This window comes from Melospiza georgiana, chromosome 8 (assembly GCF_028018845.1).
Source record: "Melospiza georgiana isolate bMelGeo1 chromosome 8, bMelGeo1.pri, whole genome shotgun sequence".
Lineage (NCBI taxonomy): Eukaryota > Metazoa > Chordata > Aves > Passeriformes > Passerellidae > Melospiza > Melospiza georgiana.
In genome coordinates, this window is record NC_080437.1 from 24,544,712 (window position 1) to 24,566,904 (window position 22,193).

General features: G+C 58.3%; 2 protein-coding genes across 3 annotated transcripts in view; one reads left to right on the top strand and one right to left on the bottom strand.

Annotated features, from left to right (window-relative positions):
- Window positions 1–30: 30 nt before the first annotated feature.
- On the top strand, window positions 31–1,075 carry MRPL43 (mitochondrial ribosomal protein L43). Its single transcript, XM_058028933.1, has 3 exons — window positions 31–185; window positions 523–635; window positions 819–1,075. The coding sequence occupies exons 1-3, from the start codon at window positions 55–57 to the stop codon at window positions 1,031–1,033; spliced, it is 459 nt and encodes a 152-aa protein (XP_057884916.1). The 5' UTR covers window positions 31–54; the 3' UTR covers window positions 1,034–1,075.
- Window positions 1,076–1,096: 21 nt separating this feature from the next.
- The window catches only part of SEMA4G (semaphorin 4G), a 29,552-nt gene continuing 8,455 nt past the window's right edge, over window positions 1,097–22,193 (bottom strand). Inside the window, exons 2-17 of one of the 2 annotated variants that reach the window (XM_058028931.1) lie at window positions 9,415–9,628; window positions 8,126–8,274; window positions 7,545–7,607; window positions 7,367–7,465; window positions 6,145–6,238; window positions 5,841–5,954; window positions 5,497–5,663; window positions 5,179–5,348; window positions 4,871–5,015; window positions 4,571–4,793; window positions 4,369–4,484; window positions 3,893–4,044; window positions 3,641–3,702; window positions 2,297–3,544; window positions 1,990–2,107; window positions 1,097–1,907 (exon numbers count right to left, since the gene is read on the bottom strand). In XM_058028931.1, coding sequence (XP_057884914.1) covers window positions 2,703–3,544; window positions 3,641–3,702; window positions 3,893–4,044; window positions 4,369–4,484; window positions 4,571–4,793; window positions 4,871–5,015; window positions 5,179–5,348; window positions 5,497–5,663; window positions 5,841–5,954; window positions 6,145–6,238; window positions 7,367–7,465; window positions 7,545–7,607; window positions 8,126–8,274; window positions 9,415–9,538 — 2,520 coding nt within the window. In that variant the 5' untranslated portion in view covers window positions 9,539–9,628 and the 3' untranslated portion in view covers window positions 1,097–1,907; window positions 1,990–2,107; window positions 2,297–2,702. Of the gene's footprint in view, window positions 1,908–1,989; window positions 2,108–2,296; window positions 3,560–3,640; window positions 3,703–3,892; window positions 4,045–4,368; window positions 4,485–4,570; window positions 4,794–4,870; window positions 5,016–5,178; window positions 5,349–5,496; window positions 5,664–5,840; window positions 5,955–6,144; window positions 6,239–7,366; window positions 7,466–7,544; window positions 7,608–8,125; window positions 8,275–9,414; window positions 9,629–22,193 lie in introns of both variants that reach the window. The other variant, XM_058028930.1, reaches the window with a different exon arrangement.

A 22,193-nucleotide genomic window follows, 5' to 3' on the forward strand; every position in this document is an offset into this window, starting at 1 on the left:
GGCTGCCCCGTCCCGCCCCTGCCGCCGATTCCGGCTCCGGGTGAGCGCGGAGCCATGACGGGCCGCGGGTCTCCCAGCCGGTTCCTGACCGCCGTGCTGCACAACGGCGTGGGCCGGTACGTGCGGCAGCTCCAGCGCCTGCAGCTCCTCTTCAGCCCCACCGCGGCCGACGCCCGCGGCGCCAGGTACCGCCGGAGGCACCACCCGACTGCCGGGGATGGGGCGGGGGGAGCCTGCTGACCCCTTAAGCGGCAGGACGGGTCTTCCCCGGGCCTGTCAGCGTGGGGAAGGGACAGTGCTGCTGTCGCTGATCACACGGGGGGCAGCGGCGGGGTGGGACCCCCAGCCTCCTGCGAGACGGGACAGGAGCCGGAAGGCGGCACCGGGGACATCACCCCAAATTCTGCGCTGTGACCCCTCCCGTGGGCCCGGCACGGGCGGACGGTGACCCATGTCTGGCGGCTGTGGCGACTCGTCCCTTCTGTGGCCCGGCTGGGGCTGAGGGTCCCCTCTGGCCCCCAGGCAGTTCGTGGAGGAGGCGGCACAGGACTTCGCCCGGCAGCACCCCGATGTCGTCCTCTACGTGAGCCCCCACTCGGGCCCGGGCCCGGCCCCTGTGCTGCGGGCCGAGTACTGTGAGTGCTGGGGGGCTTGGGGAGGGGACGGGGGGGGGTCTCCCTGCCCTGCCCCGGCTCTGTACCACCTCTGCCCGGCGCAGATGGTGCCAGGGCAGCTGCTGTGGGATGGGGGAGCAGCAGCTGGCCCCCGGAGGCTGTGGAGTGGGGGGATCGCAGCCTGACCCCCTCACTCTGCTGCAGTGAACGGGACGGTGCGGGACGAGCTCATTGCCAGCAAGACGAGTGAGGAGATCGTGCAGCTGGCCACCAAGCTGGCCAACCAGTCCGGCCTGGACATCATCCGCATCCGCAAGCCCTTCCACACTGACAACCCCAGCGTCCAGGGCCAGTGGCACCCCTTCACCAACAAACCCTCCATCCTCACCGTCCAGGGCCCACGCCTGCAGCCCCAATAAAGCCTCCTCCACCCTTACGTCTCTGCATCCATTTCTCCTGCCTTTAGAAGAACACTGCTACACCACGTCCAGACAGAGCCATTTTTATTGCTGGGGGAATGTGGAGCTGTGCTTGAGGAGTGCCAGACACAGAGTGATGCTCCTCCTTGGAGGGTTGTGGGTGGTCCTTGGGGTAGTCCTTGGGGGTGGCTCACACCCCCCTTCTTGCAGCAAAAACAAGGGCTGGGGCAGGGTGACAGAGTGTGCAACTCTTGCCTTTTCCTGCTAAGCCTCACTGTCCTGGAATAGGAGGCCTGAGCTGCAGCTTGTGAGAGACCCTGGGGGTTGTCACCCATCTCCTGTTTCCCCTGCAGGGCTGAGCCCTTGGCCATGTCCTGATCATGGAGCTATGAGCAAGGAACATGGGGGAGGACATGGACCCCCACAGGTGTGTCCCTCCCCAGCTTCTCCAGTGTCACCACACTGTCCCTGGAGCATGAGATGCTTTTGTCACCCCCATCTCTCAGTCCCCAGGAGGTGGCAGTTGCAGAAACAGTTGGGAAGATTTAGGAACTGTGGCTGCTCCTGGAAAGTGCCATGAAGAGAAGGCTCCACAGGGAGGCAGGCCCTTGTCCAAGATTCTTCTTCCTCACCATGTGAGGACATTTCCCTGCCCACGCATTTTGCCATGGGTGGCAGGGCTGTGCCTGAACTCCAGTTCACCAACGGCTCTGCACAGGAGGGCAGAAATATGTTGTGCTTGGAGCCACAGGGGCACTGCAGACATCAGGGGCATGTGGATGATGTGCCGGTCCCTTCTCATGCTGTAGGGCACGGTGGTGGCTGCCAGTCCTGCTGCTAGTGCATCTTGCTGCCTGCTGCTGCATCCAGTGCCCTGGGAAAAGGGAGCAGAGCCCTGTCAGGGTTGGAGGCCCTGGGGGTGCCACCTCCCCAGTGCACCCAGCCCCGTATTTCACCTGTGGCCTCTGCAGTGGGCACATGTCCCTTCACCAGCTGCTCCACGGTATTCAGGACATCAGCTCCTTGCCCTGTCTCTTGTGCCTCGCCAAACCATCCTCTCCCAGAGAGGAAACCCTGAGGGGGCAGATGTAGAACAGCAGGTAGGGGCTGGAAGCCACTGAGACCACCCCTCACAATGTGAGATGTGTCCAGGGCCCCTCTCCTGCCTGAGGGCTGGCAGCTGGGAAAAACCCACCAGCCCTCTGTCAGCAAGGGATCCTGTGCCCTGTCAGCCCTCAGCCCCCCTCCATGCTCCTCACCCACCTCTCAGCAGCTATCCAGCTCCTGTGTGCCAAGGGACACCCAGCCAAGGCTGGCCAAGTCCACACATCCACAACAGCGTCTCTCTCACGCCTGGGTGAACAGACAAAAACTGTCCTTCCCCATGGTGTCCACCTTCCTGGAGCTCCTGTCTCCAGCTCGTGGCCACTGTCAGTGAGTTTTTATACATAAATAGAGCTCAAAATTTAAATAGGTACTTGTTCCTTTTTTTCTGTACAGCAAGTCTCAGAAGTGAATGAATGCCAAAGGAATGGCTGAGCCTGGGCCCAGCCCAGCTCTGCCATCAAGGAGGTAGTTTTGCCTGAGACTTGTAACACTGCTGGCAAAGGGTGGGAGAAGGGGCTGCAGGGGAGGAGGGCCCCACTGGCAGGACCCTCCTCCCCAGCCCCTACACAGAGCTCTCGTCCAGCTTTTCCACCAGTTGCGTGTGTTTTCGCTTCTCCAGGATTTTGCTGAGCTCCTCGGTGAAGGACGCGCTGTAGAGCGGGGAGGCCAGTGGCTCCTCCTGCTGCTGCAGCAACATGTAGCTGTTGCCGTTCATCTTGCGCAGGACGTTGGGCAGAGCCCCCACGCCGTTGGTGAGCTCAGCTGGCAGCGGGGGTGGCACTGGGGGCGTGGCAGCCGGCAGCTCCTTGGCTGGGGAGGTGGCAGCCGTGGGCGCCTCGCCGGGGATGATCCGCAGGCAGCCGTCGGGGTAGGTGAGCTCTTCCTCCTCCTCCTCCCGGTGGCCCTTGCGCAGGCAGTTGGCCGAGACGGTCTGCAGCTCCACGCTGGCTGGCCGCGGCTCCCCTAGCACATACTTGCCCTTGCGCTTCTCCAGGCAGGACATGTACAGGAGGATGATGCTGAGCACGGTGCAGAGCACCACCAAGGTGACGATGGCAGAAATGTAAGCCACCTTCATGTCGTTGGTCGTCTGGCTGGCGGCATGGGGTGATGGGGCAGCCGTAGGGCTGCGGGGCAGCTCGGGCAGCACGGAGAGACTGTAGGTAGCCAACAGTGTCCGGAGACCCTGCTCCTCGCCGTAGCAGCGGTACTCGCCGCTGTGCTGGGGCAGCGTGTCCGTCACCAGCAGCCCGTCCACCCCCACGCGCAGCCGGTCCTGCCCCGTGCCCAGCACTTCGCTGCCGTTCATCATCCACACGGCTCGGGCCAGGTTGGAGCGCTGGTCACAGGGCAGCAGCACATCGTCCCCCTGCAGCACCGTCCGGTTCTTCCACAGCACGGAGCCTGTGGGGACACGCACTGCCTTGCACCTCTCCCAGCTATTCTAAGGGAAGCTGGACACCAGCGTCCCCGTGGTCCCGAAGGGCAGGAGAGACTCACCCCGTCCAGAGCTGCTCCGGCATCCCTTGTTGCCACTTTGAATGTCCTGCACCAGCCCTGTGCTGCAAGGCATGGGGGGCTCAGCCATACAGCCTCAGCTGAGCCTCCCCTTATGGGGGTCATGGCCACCAGGAGACCCACTGTCAGATGCCAGACCTTTGGGGTTGGCTCTGGGGTGACGTGAAACAGCGTGGGATTGGGCAAGTGGAAGGTTCATGGGGACCCATCTGCAGATGGGCAGCCCATCCCTACCTGTCTGTGGTGGTGATGGTGCGGCATGCCCTGCCATCCCAGGCACAGTAGGGGTCCCGGGCGAGGATGCAGTCATAGCAAGAGGAGTACTTGGCACAGGAGGCCAGGGGCACCTGCACGATCCCGCTGGCTGCCCCCACGTACAGGCTCCTCTGAGGGGGAAAGGGCTGGCTCAATATGGATCTGGCATGGTGCTGCTGGGCTGTGGAGTGCCCTATGGTGCCCAGAGATCCTCCCCAGCCCCACAGCACAGCTCTCCCTTCATGGGTGTGCACGAGAAGGGCCCCCAGTTCCCAGTCAGTGCTGATGGCCAGGCTGGTTCATTTCCCCAAGCTACCCTCCGGGGCTCCAGCACATATCCTGAGCTGGTGTGACCCAGGAGTCATGTCCCCCCAAAACCCCAAACAGCACAATGGCAGCTTCACAGCACAAGCATGCCCCATGTGTAGTCTCCCCCTACTTGTTCCACCCCTCACCTGGATGTGGGAGATCACCAGGCTCTCCACAGGCTGCAGGTCCCTGAACACCTGCACCTCCTCCACAATGTGGATGCCAGAGTTCACCACCACAGCCTTGTGGATCCAGCCGTCGCCTGGAGAGCAGAGCAGGGGATTCAGGAGGGAATGTGAGATGTGGCCTTTGCCCAGCAGAGGCCCATCAAACTCATCTCACACTCACCTGTCCCCATGAAGAGCACATCGTAGGAGCGGCCATCCAGGGCCTGCACCCTGTCTACAGCCAGCTGGCTGTACACCACGTTCTTCTTCACCAGGAGCGGCTCCCCGCCAGCTGGCTTCACCTCCTCAAACATGAGTGGGTGCAGCTTGACAAAGTCCAGGACATTGTTGGGCAGGTCCTGCGAGGAGTTGTAGCCCTTCCTGCGGGAGTGGTCCGTGATGCACTGCCCAGGGGAAACAGGGGTCAGAGAGGAAGGCAGCTGCCCCATGCCACCCCTGCTCTGCACTCCTAGGCACTCACGGAGCCGGGCCGGGGCTCGGGCACTGCGCCGTCGTAGCGGGACCATTTGCGAGCCCAGTCCTGGTACTCCATGTAGGGGCCCTCGAATGCACGCTGCACCGCCGAGATGTCATAACGGCACACGGCCGAGGCCTCCATGGTCCTCCTGAGGAGCAGAACCTCACCTAAGCCTGGGCAGATACATGGGTGCTCCCAACCAGTGCACCCCCAGGTGCCCAGCACCCGCCTGCACATCCCCTCGCACATCTCTGGCTCCCCTGGTGCTGCAGACTTTTAGCCCTGATCCTTCTGGCTGCTGCCCCACTCACCACTGTGCCGAGAGTGTGAAGGCAGCATAGAAGACAGTGCTGGCCCAGCCGCCCCCGTCCAGGCTGCAGACACTGCGCAGCACCTCGTAGTAGGGGATGTAGCAGACCAGGCGTGCCTTCATGAAGGACGTCCACTTGCGCTGCAGAATCTTCTTCCCCCCCACATCGCTCTGGGAGGGTGCAGAGAGCATTTCTGCACAGGCTGGACAGTTGCTCATTCCCCTCTGCCTGTACCTCAGTCTTCCCACAGGCGGAGGCGTGCTGCCCCTGCACCAACAGGAGCAATGCTTGGCTCCCTGTGGCTGGGAGCATGCCTACCTTGCAAACACGGGCCACCCGGGCCACTCGGGCCACCTGACTCTTGTCAAAGAAGGATGTGGTCTCCTCTCCTGCCCTCTCCATGAAGAAGTAGTAGATTTTGTCATCGTCACCCACAGGGCTGTCCCTGCTCTCCCGGACCAGCACAGAGGTCACAAACTCAGCGTCTGGGGACATGGAGCAAGAGGTGGTGATTGGAGACCAACACAGAATGGGGAATCCCTGCCTGCCTCAGTTCCTTCTCAGAGCAAACCACACAGGATTCCAGAGCCATCCCCCACACCTGCTCCACTCTCCAGGGCAGTGCCACAGCCCACGAGATGGGAGGGACAGGGACATCTCACCATTCAGCCAGTGCAGTGGGGACTCCTCCGTTTTCAGTGGCCGCTGGTGCAGGTTCCTCCGAATGTCAGGCAGGCTCCGAAACTCGTAGCGTGTTGCTGTGTACAAGCCTCCATCTGTGCAGGGCAGGTGCCCATCAGCATGGCCCTGCAGCCTGAGGACAGCCCCACAGGCCACCAGCACCCCACTGCCCCAGGCAGAGGAGTGGGGGGAGGACCACTGGCACCCCCTGGAGAGGTGTTGGGATGGGGCCATGGTCAGTGGCATCCTGCATGTCCCCACCAGCCCCAGAAAGGTGCTGCTTACCCACAATGAGCCCAGTGTAGCCACGGGCAGGGTCATATGGACACTTCTCCTTGCCTTCTTCAAAGTGAGATGGCAACATGAACCTGTTGGCATCCTTGAGGGGGACAGGGAATCAGGTTAGACAAGAGGGGACAGATCCACCTCACCTGCCAGCCTCAGGTTCTCTGCTGAGGCTGCTAGCAGGGACAAAGTGATGCCCATAGCCATGCCCTTGTTCAAGTAAGAAGAACCCCCCTGGCACCCTCCAGCTGATCAGAAACCACACAGCCAGCCACAGCCCCCAGCCAAGAGTGGGTAGAGGGCTCTGGGAGGAAGAGGAGCCCAGCTGGGCTTCGCACGGGCACAGGGCAGGAGCCAGCCAGTGCAGCCAATATTCCCAGACAGTGCCTGGTTGGCAGATGTTGCTCAGCCAGCCTGGAGTCCCCCCAGGTGTTGTCCATGTCATAGCAGGAGTTACTTTCTTTGGGGTTTGCAGTTCAAAGCATGTTAAATAATGACAGGGCCCTTCCAGCTTGGCAGCTCCTCCACCCAATTTCCAGTGTGTGCGAGGGCCAAACCGGACCAGCAGCACAGCCATGGGAACAGGCACAGGCTCTCCAGGGCTCCCTGGCCACACTGCAGGCATGGTCACGGGGCCCCTTTGCCCCCCAGCTCAGGAAGGGAGGTGGGCAAATGGCAACTGAGTCTCCACTGACTCAAGGAGCTACACTGCCAATAAAACACGGCTGCTCTCGGACACATGAGTCACAGCCATGTGTGGACTTTCAGACTAGCACAGGAAATTCCTGGGGAGGGGCTGCTGAGTCAGTTCTGCCCCTGTCACCTTTCCCTGGGCATGCATACCACCTGCCATCAGCCACTCTGCAGCCCCTCCTCTGGGAGGGCATTCTGCAACAGCAGGCAGTGGAGACCAGGTCCAGGGCTGGTGCATCCTCTCCTGCTGAGCTCACATGTGTCCCCCATGGCACTGATCCATCCCCAGCCCTCTTGTTTGGGGTCAGAGTGCCAGGGTGGGGACTCATGGCATCTGCATCACGGTGGCCACATCCTCAAACCTACTCACCCCAGCCTGAGAGTCACTCACCTGGGAGTGAGCCAGGCAGGGACAGCAGTAGAAAGGGAGTGGGGCTGGGTGGAGATGGTGGGAGAGGACAGGGCTTGCACCTCTCCGGGGTGACACAGTGGCAGGGGACAGGGGCAGCTGTGGGTGACCCGTACTCACGATGGCGGCGCAGAGTGGGTGGAAGGCGTAGGTCCCGCAGGCGTAGAGGTGGGTGCTGTTCAGCCGCTGCAGGAACCGCACGTGGTTGAAGCACTCGGTCTGCAGAGGGGGAGGGCAGGTGTTACAAGCCAGGAAAAGTGGGGGCAGCCCCTCCCTGGCACCCACCCAGCGGCTCTACCTTGTTGTTTTTGCCCTTCTGTAGGCAGTCCATCCTCTTCTCTGGGGAGGCTTCCCAGTGGATCTGCAAGGGGAAGAGAGACTGCTACTGCATGACCCCCCATCACTGCATGGTCGCCCTGTCGCTGCAACCTCCAGCTTTCATCAGAGCCATCAGAGATGATAAAGTCCTTATTTATTTGTTTGGGAGGGATGGTTGCTCAGAACACAAGATGGCACCCTGCACACATCCCACCAGCCTGGGGCAAGAGTGGTCCCACACCCCAATTAGTGGACAGACATCCCAGGGCACTGCAGGAGCCTGGAGGATTTGGGGATATCCTTCCCTGGGGGAGAGTGTGGTTCCCTCCCTGCCCTTCATTCTGCTGGGGTGACCCTGAAACAGCAGCTCTGAGCTTGGGTATATCTCCCACTGCTGTCCCCATGCTGGGGAGAAGGACCAGGTGTCCACAGGGGACCTGGGGACTGATTTGGGGACATCACCTCCAGGCAGGACCTGAGATGGTGAGGGGGAGGTTGAGCAGGGATAGAGTGGCCACGATGTGGACGGGGATTGGGCAGCGTGGCAGAGGACAGGCTCACCGTGTGGTGGGAGCCGTCGGCCACGTCGCTGGAGTTGAGGGCGAAGATGGCTCCCCTGGCGCCCACGTAGAGGATGCCCCGCTCGTCCTCCAGCAGCAGCGTGCTGTAGTTGAGGGTGTGCGCCGTGAAGCGCCGGACTCCCGACAGCTCTGCAAAGGGAACAGGGGGCTGAGGGGGACACCGGGGCAGGCACAGCGCGAGCCACTGGGAAAAGACAAGAGAATGGAGCTGGAAGTGGGTGAGATGGCACTTGCTGAGGTTATCAGGCAGGCAGTGCTGGGTGACAGCAGTTACAGCAGGAGGAAAGGAAGGGAGAAGGTTTGGTAAAAGGTAAAAGGCACTAATTGGGCTCGGGCTCACAGAGGAAATTTCTCTCCGCTAATTAAAGCACAGCTCAGGGGTGGGAGCTGCAATGTCTGTGCTGGGCATGAACCTGCCATGTTGTTTGGGAAACTGCTGAAGAAAGCAGAAACATGCTGGCAGTGACTCTGTCTGTGAACTGAGCCCAGCCAGCCCAGGGAAGGATAAAAAACCTGAACCAAAACTGTCACACAAGGGGAGTGATTCTGATGTGAGGCTGAGTGCTCCTGTTCACCAAGCCAACGAAACCATCCAATTTGAGGTGCTGAGAAGTGTGAGGTAGGACTCAGTCCTGGCCAGCGGGACCAGCAGGAAGTGAAAAGTCTATGAGGCTTGGGATCCTGTAGACAGCTGGAAAAGGAATGACTCCCCATCTTTCCCAGAAAAGGGCACCCCACCTACTAATGAAACTCTCCCACCATCGATTGCTGAGTTGAGCCTCACTAATGAGGTCAATGATGTCCCCCAAGGGACAATGACATTGCTGGGCTCACTGACACCACAGAGGCTGGAGGTAAAGAGCTCAGGGGCAATTAGAGAAAATAATGGAAGAAAGTTTCGTGCTAACAATCTGGGCCATAAGATGCCAGCTCAGGTGTGATGCCCAGCTCAGAACACCCTCCAAGGGCTGCTGGGCAGGGCCAGGGGTTGGTCAGGGCTGACTCCCTGTACATCCTCATCCCCCTCCGGCTTTAGGGGAGATGATTTTGCCATGCTCATTTATTTGGGGCACTCAGTACCAGACAGCCATGTGGGCCCTGATTTCTGGAGCCCAGGGGATTAGAAGCCTCCATGTAGCCACTCTCCTCCCATGCTGAGCCCCCTGCTCCAGGTGGGTGGCAAAGCTTAGATGCAGTCACAATGCACCAAGGCCAGTGCCAGCAAAATCCCAAACCTCACTGCCACCACCAGGACCCACACCCCCTTACCATCAAAGGTGACTGTTGTCCTGGGGGTGGCATCCAGGTCGGAGGCAGAGCGCCGTGACGGGTAGCCCATGGCTGCCGCTGCCATGAAGAGAGTTGTCAGGAGATGTGCCGGCCCTGCGCTCATCTTCCCGCTCTCTCAGCCGCCGGGCCGGCACAGCCACTCCTCAGCACGGCCTCTCCAGCTCTCTGGGACAGGGCTGGCCACCAAACCCTCCTGAAACACAGAGCACTGGCTCAGACACGCCTGCTGTCCCAATGTCTCATGAGCAGGCAGGCTTGGGAAGGAGCCAGCTGCATACACGCATGGATGCTTGACCCAGCACGGCCTCAGACCAGGAATGGCTTCAGGGAAAAACAAACCCTCATTTGCTCAAGGGGAAAGCGAGGCATAGCACAAGGCACGGAGCCTGCAGCTGTCATGGAGCACGGAGGGGAGTTTGAGCACAGTGACCTTCTGCAGCATCCCCCTGGGTCAGCAACCGTTCTGTCACAGCAGGGAGCTGCTTGCTGAGCACTTGGGTCAGCTGCCTGGAGGTACATTTTCCCCCAGGTCTTCTCTGGGTTCATCCCTCATTCACCCCCAGCCTTTTGCTCCTGCAGATCCCCCTGACTGAAGGATATGTTTCAGCAGAGGCACCTGGTCCCCCATTGCATATCACACCAAAAAGCAGAAACATTTTTCCCTCAAAAGCAGAGAAAGAGAGCCCCTCTGTGGGTCTCTTGGCACACAGGGGTACCCCAAGTCCCACTGCAGCCCCAGAGTGGCTGCAGCAGGAATGGCAACAGTGAGGGTCCTGGGGAGCCCAAGGTCTCCTCTCCTTCCCAAAAGCCCAGCTGACCGTGTCCTGCTGTTCAAGGACATGGTCCTTGGTCCCAGCTTTGGCCCCTCTGAAGTGATGACACTCCAGAGGACCGAGGCATTGGAAAGGATGCTTCAGGCACACAGGGATGTAAGGTAAAGGAAAATCCATACAGGAACTGCTTGGAATCTTCGGCAAATCTTTTCAAGATGAAACAATTTTTCCCTACTGTGTTATTCCACAAGATTTCAGGTTCTCTTTCATCCCAAGCTGCCTTGAAGCTCCACATCTACTTCAGCTCTCACTTTCATGCATTCGAACCCCACAAATATCCCCCACCTCTCCCAGCTGCACTGAGCAAAGCCACTAGCTCATCTTGCAGGCACTAAGGAGGAAAAAGATGACTGGGTATCTCTGAGCTGGAGAGCTCCCAGTAAGCAACCAGCACCTAAGTATTTGCTTAGAGGTTTATAAATATATATATACACCCACATATAGATATATATATATGAAAAACCAAAATACCTGACCCTGTAGAGAAGCTGCTCAAACACGCTCACTGCAAATAATTTCCCTGAAGCAAATACTTTGCTGAGTCCCAAGAAGAAGGGAGGTAAAACCAAGGTGAAGAGGGCTTTGGGACTGAGAAGGAGAAGTGAGGGGCCAGATGTGGATTCAGCCCTAGTTCTGGAGCTTGCATCAAAGTTCTGGTTCCTTCAAGGGCTTTCAGACACAAACCTCACACCTGCACTGGCGGCTGCCCGAGAGCATTCTGGGAAGTGTGGGAACTCAGCACATCCCTCCGGATGTTCAGAGCTGCTGAGAACCCTCTCGGGGGGCTCGGAGACCCTGGCATGTTGCCCAGAACACCTGGTGGCTTGATTTTGGTCCTTCTAACGAAGTGCCACCTGTGTATGAGGACATGAGAGCCACACAAGTTTGAATGGTGCAAGAATGATGTGTTCACAGGGTGAAAATATAGATTTTAGAATTTTTGGTATAGGGGTTATGGGGACAAGATGGAGGAATCAGGGCGTGTCCAGTCCTCCTTCTTTCTTATTCTTGTTCTCCATTTTCTGCTGTGATGTTGGCACTTGGGGATTGGTTTAGAGTAGAAGTGCACTGTGTAACATAGCTGATAGGTATTTGGAATTAAAAGTAAATATGATATACGTAGTTTGTAGTATAAAAGATGACACTGCCTCGGGGGCAGTCAGAGTGCCTGTAGCTGCCTTGCTGAACAGATCTCAGCTGGGCAGAGAGAAAAATTTTGTAGATAAGAAATAATAAACAACCTGAAGACCAAAAAGTGAAGAGTCCAGACTCATTCTTTGGAGCGCGGGCTGCCTCAGAACCATCCCATGCATCTCAGGGCAGAGACCAAACAGCCAAACCCGAGAGGGAATGAGGCAGATGGGAAATATTTCTCCCTGCTGCCCCATTGTCCCCCCAGACCAGAACAGAGCACCCAAGAGCATCCAACCCCTGGGTTTAGGCAGGGTGCTGCATGCAGGGCTGAGCTCCCTGGGGAGCAGATCCCAGAGCAGGCGCATTCCAGGTTACTCCTGTTTCCAGGACAAGCCCTGTACAGACAGAGGGTCTGCCCATGAATGACAGCACAGCAATGCAAGGCAGGTGAGTGCAGACGGACATCAAGAAGAAACAATTTGCTTTGGTGGCACCATGTCTAGCACGAGCCAAACCCACCAAGCTTTGGGCAAAGCCAGTGGTGGGGTCACACCTGGAGCACCAAAGCACCCTGGCCAGCCCCATGCTGACACATCTCCATCCCACCAGTGGGAACAGGACCACTCTGGAAGTTACAGGGACCCTTCCCCAAGAGTCCACATGGGGACTCAAGTCTGGAATCATGCACAAGCCACAAGAGCTGCTGCACCTGGGATGGGGAAGCAGAGTAGAGGAAAAACCTCCTTACGACAAGGCAAACAATGATCTCTCATAAATGAGTAACAGCCCTGCATGCTGCTGGGCGTCCTCAGCTTATCTCCCCTGCACAAACAAACCCTGAACTTTGCCTGCTGCTTGGCTCCCGATGTGCCAGGGAGCGGAGCTGGGAGTGCGGCCGGCCAGGGTGGCAGGGATGGTGTCTATCACAGGCCCAGCGTGGTGCTGCGAGCCAGCCCCAGCTAACATTAACCATTATACACACCGAACCAGTACAGGGGGAAAACAAAAATATATTAAACTGGGAGGTTGCGCAGGGTTCCTGGCTGGGCAAGGGGGAGCAGCTTCCCATGCTGTCAGGGCTGGGCTCTTCTGCTTTTTCCCGTGAAGCAGCTACACCCATTTCCAAAGGTTCCTTTGACTGAGATCAGATGTAACTTTGTCCTACAGAACATTTAATCAGTTACGTTGTAAGAGCCAGTTAATATTTACTCAAAGAGAAGGGCTGTTCCAAGATTCTCTATTTTTTTTTTTTAATTTTCTAGTTCTTATTTTTCATACCTAGAGTGGGGGAGAAAAAGCAGGAAGGAACTGAAACAATCCTTTGCTCCCCTCAGGTCAATACCCTGGTGTGCAGCCACACCAAACACCCCCAAACCCATCACTTCCCCCTTGTCAGGATGCAAGCTCTAAGCTCAGGGTGAAGCTGAGGGCTCAGGCAGGAAGTAGAGGAGGTCTTGATCTGTGGGACTCACCACTAGGACTGGGGGCAGATGGATTACACAAGTCCAGCACTTCAATGAGAAATAGAAAAAAGCTGGGAATGGAAACGAACAGTTTTCTCTAGGGAAGGGAAACAAAAAGTGGAGATGGACAGGCTAGAAAGCAGCAGCAGCTCCAAGAAAGCTAGGAGTTTAAGAGAAAAACGTCCCAGAAAAGCCCACCCCATTCCCCAGGAATGAGCTCCCAAGTCCCGTGGCACCTCACCTACTTCCCAGCACCGGGGGCCGACATAGGACCTGATGGTCCGGCCTCAGCTCCCACTGAGGCTCCCGTCGCTGGCTGGCGACGCTGAAGAAGCAGGACGGCGGATGCAGGACCCAGGCACAGGACTGACGGACACCCCAAAAGGGGTGAAGCCAGGAACCAGCCGCTCTGCTCACAACGTGCAACATCCACAGAGGCAAAAACCCACCCTCCTACCACTGGCTATCAGTGCTCCTACGGGCTTCAGCCACAGCTCCCAGCACGGAGCCAGGTACCGCCTCTCACCGGTGGGATGTTTGCCGGTCCCTGGGGAATGCAGGAAAGCAGCGGGGCAGCAGAGGCGTGCAGGCGTGGGTGAGAGCACAGGGGAGCGAGCGAGCCCCGGTCAGGTCTGACTGGGTTTACTGGGTCACCACGGCAGCTGTGTGAGCATGACTGTGCTGGCCTCAGCCTCCCACCGGCAGCCAGGCACAGCACACCCAAACGGGCTGGCCCAGTCGGCACCTCCTTAAAATCCCCATGACCAGCGTCTCCGGAGGAGAAAAAAGCTTTTGATGAGTGAATTTCACACTCTCACCAACCTGAATCTGGCCAAAGAAACTCGCCAAAGAAACAAGCCAAAGCTGCCATACACCTCAACTGCAGCAGGACATTCTGTGGGCATAGGAGCTCCTTCCCAGAGCCCCATGGTCCTCAAAGTCACAAGGCAGCAAAACCCGGGAGCACAAGGTGTTTGCAAGCTGCACTCCAGGAAAGCTGTGGTGTCTGTGGGGCTGCCAAACATGGAGAGACCACAGACAGGGTCTCACAGGCCCCCCATAGACGTTTCCTCAAAAAAAAATTATGCCAGCTTTTTAATTTCAAAGGAACTCAGGAGAAAGAATGGAAGTGGTGCATGGGAGCAGCACTTCTCCAGCTTACCCTCAGCATCTATTCTGGATGGCAGGACAGATTTGCGGAGTGGGATAAGACACTTTCACATCCCACTCCTCCCTAGACAGCTTATAGTTGTTCCACCAAGATCTAGTAAAGCCCAAGCAGGCTCCCAGAGTGGCTGCTGGACATTCCCCCTCCCTCATGGGCTGCTCCCCTTGGCATCACAGACTACAAGCAAGCACTGCCGGTTTCCCAGTGAGAGACAGGGATTTACAGTGGGTCTTCTCTGGGTTATGGAGCTGCAAAACAGCCTTAACAAAATCTCCATCTGGCACTGCACCAGAAGACACCAATTGCACTTTGCTTTTTTTGGAGCCTGGGCACTCCCTTGCAGCCGATTCCACTCTACTCACTGATGCCCAGCCTGGCACAACCCCCTGCAGCCACTCGCATTCCCACTGTCACTGAACTGTCCCACCCCCTAGGAGACCCACTCAGGATGCTCTCAGGTTCAGCTGAAACAGCCTGGCCCGTTCCTGGGGCGGGCTGGGGGAAAGGCACCTGCCCCAGGGGATGGTGAGGTGGGGAGAGCTCCGGGTGTGGGAACAGCCAGTGAGTTATGGCAAGGGAGACAGGGCTGGCCCCAGCCTGATGGGAGCGTGGTGCATTTCGGGCCCCCCTTCCCTGGAGGCGGCAGGCCTTGGGTGGGAAATCCTGCGAGATGTGGGAAGAAGAGCCGGGATGGAGGTTGCCAGGCAACTTTAATTCAGCCCTTGACGAACTTCCAGCACTTCGCTTCTGCTGCAGATCCCAACCAGCAAATGATAAAACATCAGATCCACCCCAAGCCCATAGTGTCCATCCATTTGTTCGAGGAGTTTGCTCCTGGCCTCGTGCCCAGATTGCCCTGCAAGGACACGGGTCCCCCGTGGCAGCACCCCCAAAGGCCAGCCCAAAACAAGCCGCTGTTCCCGGCACAGATCTGCAGGGGCAGGATTTGACCCGTGGGACTGGGCTGGCGCTGCTGCACAGATATTTCTCAACCAGACAGGATTTTTGTCAACAACACAAGAAAAAAATGCAAACTTGCCAAATGCCCTCCAGGAAGAGGGGACCCGTGCTGGGTCAGGGAGAGAAGGAGCACAGTGACCTCCTGGGAGCCCCTCCCTGGGTTTATTTTTGCTTTCCTTAAACAAAACCATGCGTGACCCTGAGGTGCTTCAGCAGACACACACTCGAGCTTCCGCCATTCAGGAAGCAGATGTACTTCTCCTTTACCCAAATTTGGGATTTGGGCACAGAGAAGGGGAGGAAGAGCTGCAACATTAGCTCCTCTCACAGAGTATCCTGCCCTGCTCCCGATGCAAAGCCCCCACGCAGAGCACACCCATCGTGGAGCCAGGGAGGCGGGTGGGAGGCTCCTGCAGGCCATGGGAACAGGCTCCGAATTCCCACAGCAGTCCCCACCAGCCACCAGCAGAGGAGAGCACCCAGCTCTGATCCCAGAAATGTCACGGCAGGGAGTAGACATGTGAAGTAGCAAAGTGATGGATGGGAGAGAGAGTCGGGACAGTTGGGGATGTGGGACAGTTTAAGGGGCCCCAGTGCTGGAGGGAGCCAAACATCCGTGGAAAGACAAGCTGAGTAGTCAGCAATAAAACTAACAACAGCCCAGTTTCCAACACATTTGCCCCCCTCGCCCCCGCCAGCCCCACGCCTTTATCGACATCCCCCTGCTGCATTCCTGTGGGGAATGTTGCCCACCCCACAAGGGGCAGGGATACATGGTGTCATCCCTGCAGGGCTGCAGGGATCAGGGCGTGTTAGCTTCTCCCAAGCTCCCTGTTTTCACTAATCTCACAAGAACTCGTTCCTCTCCTCCATCAGGTCGGGTCTGATGTGAAGCAGGAGATTCAAAGGGGCTGCCGGGCAGCAACAGAGCTCAGTGCCAAGTCCCCATGAGAGCTCTCCAGCCATTCCCACCCAAACCCACCCAAAAAAGTCCGACTGAGAAAATAAGGAAAGCTGCTCTGCCCTGTGCCACGGCACAGGGACAGCTCTGCTCCAGCTGCTCATGAATCGACACAAGCAGACAGCAAGAGCACAGTGCCCATGACAGCAGAAGAGATCACTCCTCCACTGCCCACCCAAATGGAAAACCCACCAACACTGTCTGTTAGCTGAAACAGTTCCTTGCCTGGGTCCAGAGGCCTTGCCAGGAGATGGTCCAGAAGGGTGCAAGGAGGGGAGGCTGAAGGGCAAACCCTCGCAGCTCAGTGGCTGGACTGAGAGCACCAAGGGATGCCACAGCCAGTCCTGGACAGAGCAGCAAAACTCCCCCCACAGGAACAATTCCTCACACACTGGAGGCCATTAGCTCTTGCAGGACAGCAGTGAGGACGCAGTCCCTATGGCTCTTCCCTCTCACAGCACATCTGTCCCCTTTGGAAAGGCCACAGCAGCAGCCCTGGGCTGACCCCACAGCCTGGGAGCACCTGAGAGAGCAGCAGGGAGTCGTGCGACAGCCGGGAAGTGAAACCGGATGGTGCCGAGACTTTGTGGCTCGCTCTGACTCCACTCTCACGCCTCCAGCCCAGGACACGGGGGAGGCAGAGAGAGCCACCGAGCCCTGAGATACGGGATGCACGGCCCTGGGGCTCCCACCTCCCCCATCATTAGGCAACATCACCTCCAAACCCCAACAGGCTCCATGCTTTTTTCATTTGCAGCATGACAAGCTGCACCGCTGGCCGGCAGCCCCTCGGCAGCCTGGACAAACGAACAGACAGACAGCCCTCCACATCACAGCAAATTCTCCCAGCAAGGGGGCGTCTGCATCCAAGTGGCTCAGCACTGGATGTGATCTGCAATTCAGCCTTCAAAGGCTTTGTGGCTGAAGCACATTGTCTCCTCAGCAGAAGCAGCAAAATAATTGTAGAATTAAATTCCCAGGAACAATTAGAAAGAAAACAAGGAAAAAATCCCAACCCTAAATGTAAAAGGACATCTCAAAGCCAGCAGATTTCAGGGCTTTTTAAAGCATTTGAATCCATTTGCCCGTCCCTGTGGCTGCACTGTTTCATTTCACTGGGCTCATACAATGCAAGACACGGAATTAACTTGGGTGTTTGTTTAGAGCCGGTTTGTCTTCCAGTTATTTTCCAAAGCCAGGTTTGAGTTTCAAAGATGTTTCTTGGCAATGCCTGGGGTTCCCGCCGTCGGGACGGTGTGGGGCTTTCCCCAGGGGAAACAGAGGCTCAGAAATCCCACACAACCTGGGGTCCCCTTGGAAGCGGGGGCAAGAAGTGGAGCACAACCCAGCTTGTCGGCAGTGAACATGGGGCTTTCTGCTGCAAGCCTGTTCCTCTCCCTTTTATTTATTCCAAAGATAAACTGTTTTCTTTTCCAAAGTCCAGCAAAACCAGATGACGGGAGCAGTTTTGGGGCTTCCAGTTTCAACATCTTCTTGTTTCCTTTGCTTTCCCTCCAACAAAGCTTCAATTCGGGGTCAAACCTAATTTTGATATTTCACTTTGCATTCAAAACTGCACAGCACAAAGCAGTAACATCTGGCCTTTCCCACAGTTGTTTGCATACCGCCAGCTTTGTTGCCCCAAAATCAGATCTCCACATGATTTACATGGGCTGGGCTTTGCAACAGGCAAGCAATCTCCCTCTGTCAGGTAACGGAGGTGGGATTGTACCTGGAGGCAGCTTTTAAGCAACAAGAAAAGCAGCACCCAGAGCACACCCTGAACCACGAAGCTGCATCCCGGCCCCCACACAGGTTACCTGGAGCCTGAAACCCTGGGCCCCCTCGGTCTCTGGGCAGCAGAGCTCAGGCCCCAGGAGGAAGGAGGGGGTGGCTTTGGTGATGACCTTGCTGTGGCAGAGCCCTCATGCTTGTAAATCACAAGGAGCTGGTGGCAGAGCCGGCCAGGAATGGAGGAATGGAGATGGCAGCGTTTCCTCCTGAAGCAGCAGCCAGGCAGGAGCTCTCACCTTTGAACAGGAACAGGCACCCACCCAGCACCACTGTCGGGGGAGTTACATATAAAAGTCTGGGGGCATCACCTCTCCTCTCGGACGGGAAGCAGGTCCCCAGGACGGGCCCCCTCTCACGAAATCACCCATCACATGAGGTGCTTCCCAACAAGTCTCATCAGGATGCCAAGCAGAGCCGGCGGGCAAGTGCAAGGAAATTCCCCACACGCGGCCAGGCGAGGCTGGCACCACATCTCCCCTGCACAGCCCAGCAGAGGCCCCTCAGCAGCCTTGCTAAGCACACCTGCACCTTTATCCCAGCACATGACCTGCCAGATTTGCTGAATAAACCTCCCAGCTCCAGCAAACCCGCTGCATTCCTGGTGGGTAAAGTGGTGAAATGTTCAAATAGATGTTGGAAAAGGCAGGGGGGGAGAACAAAGCCTCGTCTGCAGCAGCTGAAAGGGTGGTTTGGATTTGTTGCCTTTTTTTTCCCCCCTCAGGTTGCAACACAAAAACAAAGTCCTGATAGGGATCTCTCCTGCTGGGGGGCAGCTCCCTGCCCCTCATTCCTCTGGGCACAGCAAGCCTGGCCAAACCGAGATGAAGCACAGACCTGTCCTGCAGGGCACACACGCAGCATCTGCGGCTGCCAGGGTCACCCTGCCCAGGGTTCAGGGGGGCCCAACCAGTGCCTGCCGCAGCGAAACAGCCAGAGCCCGCAGTGGCAGCCCAGCCAGCACCAAAAATGCCGCTGTTGTTATTAATAATTTCCCTGCATCTGAGCAGAACTGCACTCCTCATCCATTTTGGGAAGCCTCTTTGTCTGAGGAGACTGGGTTTTTTTGCACCTGAAGAGGCTTTTCATGGTTCCCCCTCCCATTTCACGCTCTTGGTTTAAAGGCCACGCACAAGTCACTGGCTCACCTGGGCACTACTAGAGAGAGCAAAGAGAGCCCCAAATTCCTGTGCTGCAGGTACTTTCTACCTTTGGATTGGCACGAAGAAGCAGAGAAGCTCCAGCACAAGCTGGTCTGCTCTGCCTGGGGGCCATCTGCAGCCCCCAGAGCAATGCAGCCCCAGGAGATGAATCTCGACGAGTCAAGGCTCAGACAAGCCACATTCCATGACCACCCTCTGATTTCCAAAGGGAAGGAGAGGGGGCAGGGATTGCACTGCACCACCTGCATCGGTTTAGTACCTCATCCCAGCTATCTGAAACACCAGCTGACCCCAGGTAATGCTCAGCCTTCCCAAACACCCCCAGCAGTTCTCATTCCCCCAGGCCTGCTGGGGAAGGACAGGGCAGGATCCAGCCCTCCCTGCCCAGAGCTGGTGCCCTGTCTGTCCGTAACTCCTAGAATCGTGTTCCCTCACACCCCCAGCATGTTCCCCCATTGCTCCTACCCAGGTCCCCCAGACCCACCTCACTCCACACCCCAAACCTGTCCCCAGAGAAAGTTCCTGCACTGCCACCACATCCAGCATATCCCACCTCCCCTTCGGTTCTTCACCCTCAAATCCTCACCTGCATCAGACCTACCCTAAATCCCTTTCCCTGTTTCCCCAAACGCATTATTCCCTGGATTTCAACCACAGCAGGTCAGAGCCCTGCTCCTCTTTCTCTGGACCGTTCCTGTGAGCAGCACCCACACCCAGCACCCCAGAACCTGCCTGTGGACTCAGCACCCGGATCCAGCACCCGAGCAGACAGAACCAGCATTCCAAACCTCGCTTGTGGACTCCAACCAAGACCCAGCACTCCAAATCCAACAACCCAACCCTTCCTGTGGACTCAGCAGCCGGACCCAGCACCCATAATCCTGCCTGCGGACTCAGCAGCTGGGATCCAGCACCCCAAGCCCTACCTGCAGAGCCATACCCGACCCTGAGCCAGCACCCCAGGACTTACCAAGCGATTCAACACCCGCACCCAGCGCTTCAGATCCTGCCCGTGGGCCGATCACCCGGCCCCAGCCGTGTGCGCGCAGTACCCGCACCCCGCGCACGACCGACCCAGCTCCCGGATCCTGCCCGCGGACGCGGCGCCCAAACCCGGCACCCCCCTGGCCCGCGGACCCGCGCCCGCCCCGAACGCCGCCGCTCGCGGCCCCTCGGTGCTTGCCTGGCGCGGTGGCGCAGCCGGTGCGGGCGGTACGGCGGGCGAGGGCAGCGTTCGGCCGGGCTCGGCTCGGCTCGGCTCGGCTCGCAGCGCAGCCCGGCTCGGCTGTCGCGGCCCCGCCGTGCGGAGCGAGCCGAGCCGGGCTCCGCAGCGCCCCCTGCCGGCAGCGCCGAGCGTGGGGGCTCGGCCCTCAGCGTGGGGCCGCGAGGAGGAGGAGGAGGAGGAAGAGGAGGGGAGGGGAGCAGGGCCGGCCCTGCCTGCGTTGCGTGGAAGCAGGTGGCAGCACGTCCCTCGGCAGAGTCGCGGCAGGCAGGGACGGGATGCTACCGTGCAGCCCCCAACACGTAGGGTGGGCCGGGGGCTCACTCAGCACAGGTGGTTTGTGTGATGCGGCCCCCAAAAGCCCGTGCGAATTCCCTTTGCAAAGTCAGAGAGGCAAAGGACTGATATTGTGGACTTAGTACTGTGAAAAAGCATGACTGAACACGGATAAGTGCCATCCTACTCTGCCAGCACAGCAAACACATGCTACCTGTACCATCACGCCAAAACCCCAGCCAGAGGCACCCATGTCAGCACAGCACAGCCCCCCGCCAGTGCCATGGTGCTCACTAAGGTGTCTTGCCCCTCAAAGTCACCCCAGCACCCTGCACTGCACGCCTGGGTCAGGCACTGTGCCCCATCTTCTCCCTGCTCTCAGCACGCCTCGCCATTCACGCATGGCGGAAGGTTGTTTGGAAACACAGGCAGGTAATGGTTTCTCTGGGGCCCTGTGTGGAGCCTTTTTATCCTGGGTGGCTTCTGCAGCTCCTCCCCATGTGGAGGAGCTGCCAAGTCCAGGCCTGTGTTTGCTTTCCTTTCGTAAGCTTCCAGCACCTGGCCAACCCTCCCTCCTCAACCCTCGCAGCAGCAGCAGGCCTCCCAAAGCCAAACCCTGAGCCAACATTGTGTGTAATCAGCAGGTTGGATCTAGGGCAGTTGGAAATCAGCTGAAGCAGGAGGTGGGGAAATGCTGTACCTGTGTATGCTGAACTGCAGCTCTCTTGGAGCTGGCAGGGTGGCCGGGTGATGCCAGCCTGTGGTCACAAAGCCATGTGGTGCCCAGTCCCAGCACCAGCGCCTCTGGATGCCAGTTCATCCCCTCCCCTCTGCTCCACACCATCCCATCCCAGAGGTAAGGTCTCCAGAAAGGGGACAAAGACCACCCCAACCCCACACCCTGCAGACCTGGAGCCAGACCCATAGCAGGGCATAGGGCTGAGCAGGTTGTGCTACAGCTGCTGAGCATTGTTTGGGGGTGAGGGTCAGCCCTAGCTGAGATTCCACCACCTTCTGGACCTCAAGGGTCAGTGAAGATGGCAGGGCCAAGGTGATCCTGTGGGGAGCCTGACTAACATGCCATTCCCAGGGCCTCTGACTGCCAGAATCCTGACTCCTACAAACACTGTAGGTGGGAGAGAGGGAAACAGAGGTTTGAATCCCCCAGCCCTCACCCACCAATGGGTCTCAGCTGAGGAGGGACTCATCCTGGTGTTCTTAATGACAGGTGGTTCTGTCACCCTTGCACACACTCCCCAAGCAGCCACCACCCGCTCTCCCAGCATGACATCCCAAGGCCCATTCCTTGTCCCCACTCTCAGAGCAGAGCTGCCCACCTCCTAGAGCACTCCCTGCCTCCCCGCCCTTGCCTCCTCTGTGCTCCAGAGGCTAATTACCATTTCCTCCTGTCCTCGGGCAAAACCCCAGCGTCTCCTCCGCGCCTCGCCTTGCCTCGCCCCTCTGCCCACCCTGCGGAAGTGGGAGGCCCACGCACCGGGAGCCAGGCAGGGACAGGAGCCAGGCAGGGACGTTCTTGGCCAGCCTGTCTTACCTAGGTATGGGGTGCTCAGGTGCTGCAAGGCAGCTGGTTCTCCACATCCTCTCCAAACCCCATTCCCTACCTCAGCAGAGGCACAGCTGGAGTCTGTGGGGCCACTTATGGGGAGAGCTGGTCCATGAGCGCTGGGGAAGGGGTGCCAGGGCTGGGACAGCACTGCCCAAAGCTCCCCCTTGCCCAGGGCACTGTACCCATCCCATCCTGCAGCAGCACTCCCTGCCTCCCACAT

What these genes read in the sequence shown, in the direction of transcription:
- MRPL43 (XM_058028933.1), top strand. Translation starts at nt 55, where the DNA reads ATGACGGGCCGCGGGTCTCCCAGCCGGTTCCTGACCGCCGTGCTGCAC. An exon ending in GCCGACGCCCGCGGCGCCAG is followed by an intron (nt 186 to 522) that starts GTACCGCCGGAG and finishes TCTGGCCCCCAG; the next exon opens with GCAGTTCGTGGAGGAGGCGG. An exon ending in TGTGCTGCGGGCCGAGTACT is followed by an intron (nt 636 to 818) that starts GTGAGTGCTGGG and finishes ACTCTGCTGCAG; the next exon opens with TGAACGGGACGGTGCGGGAC.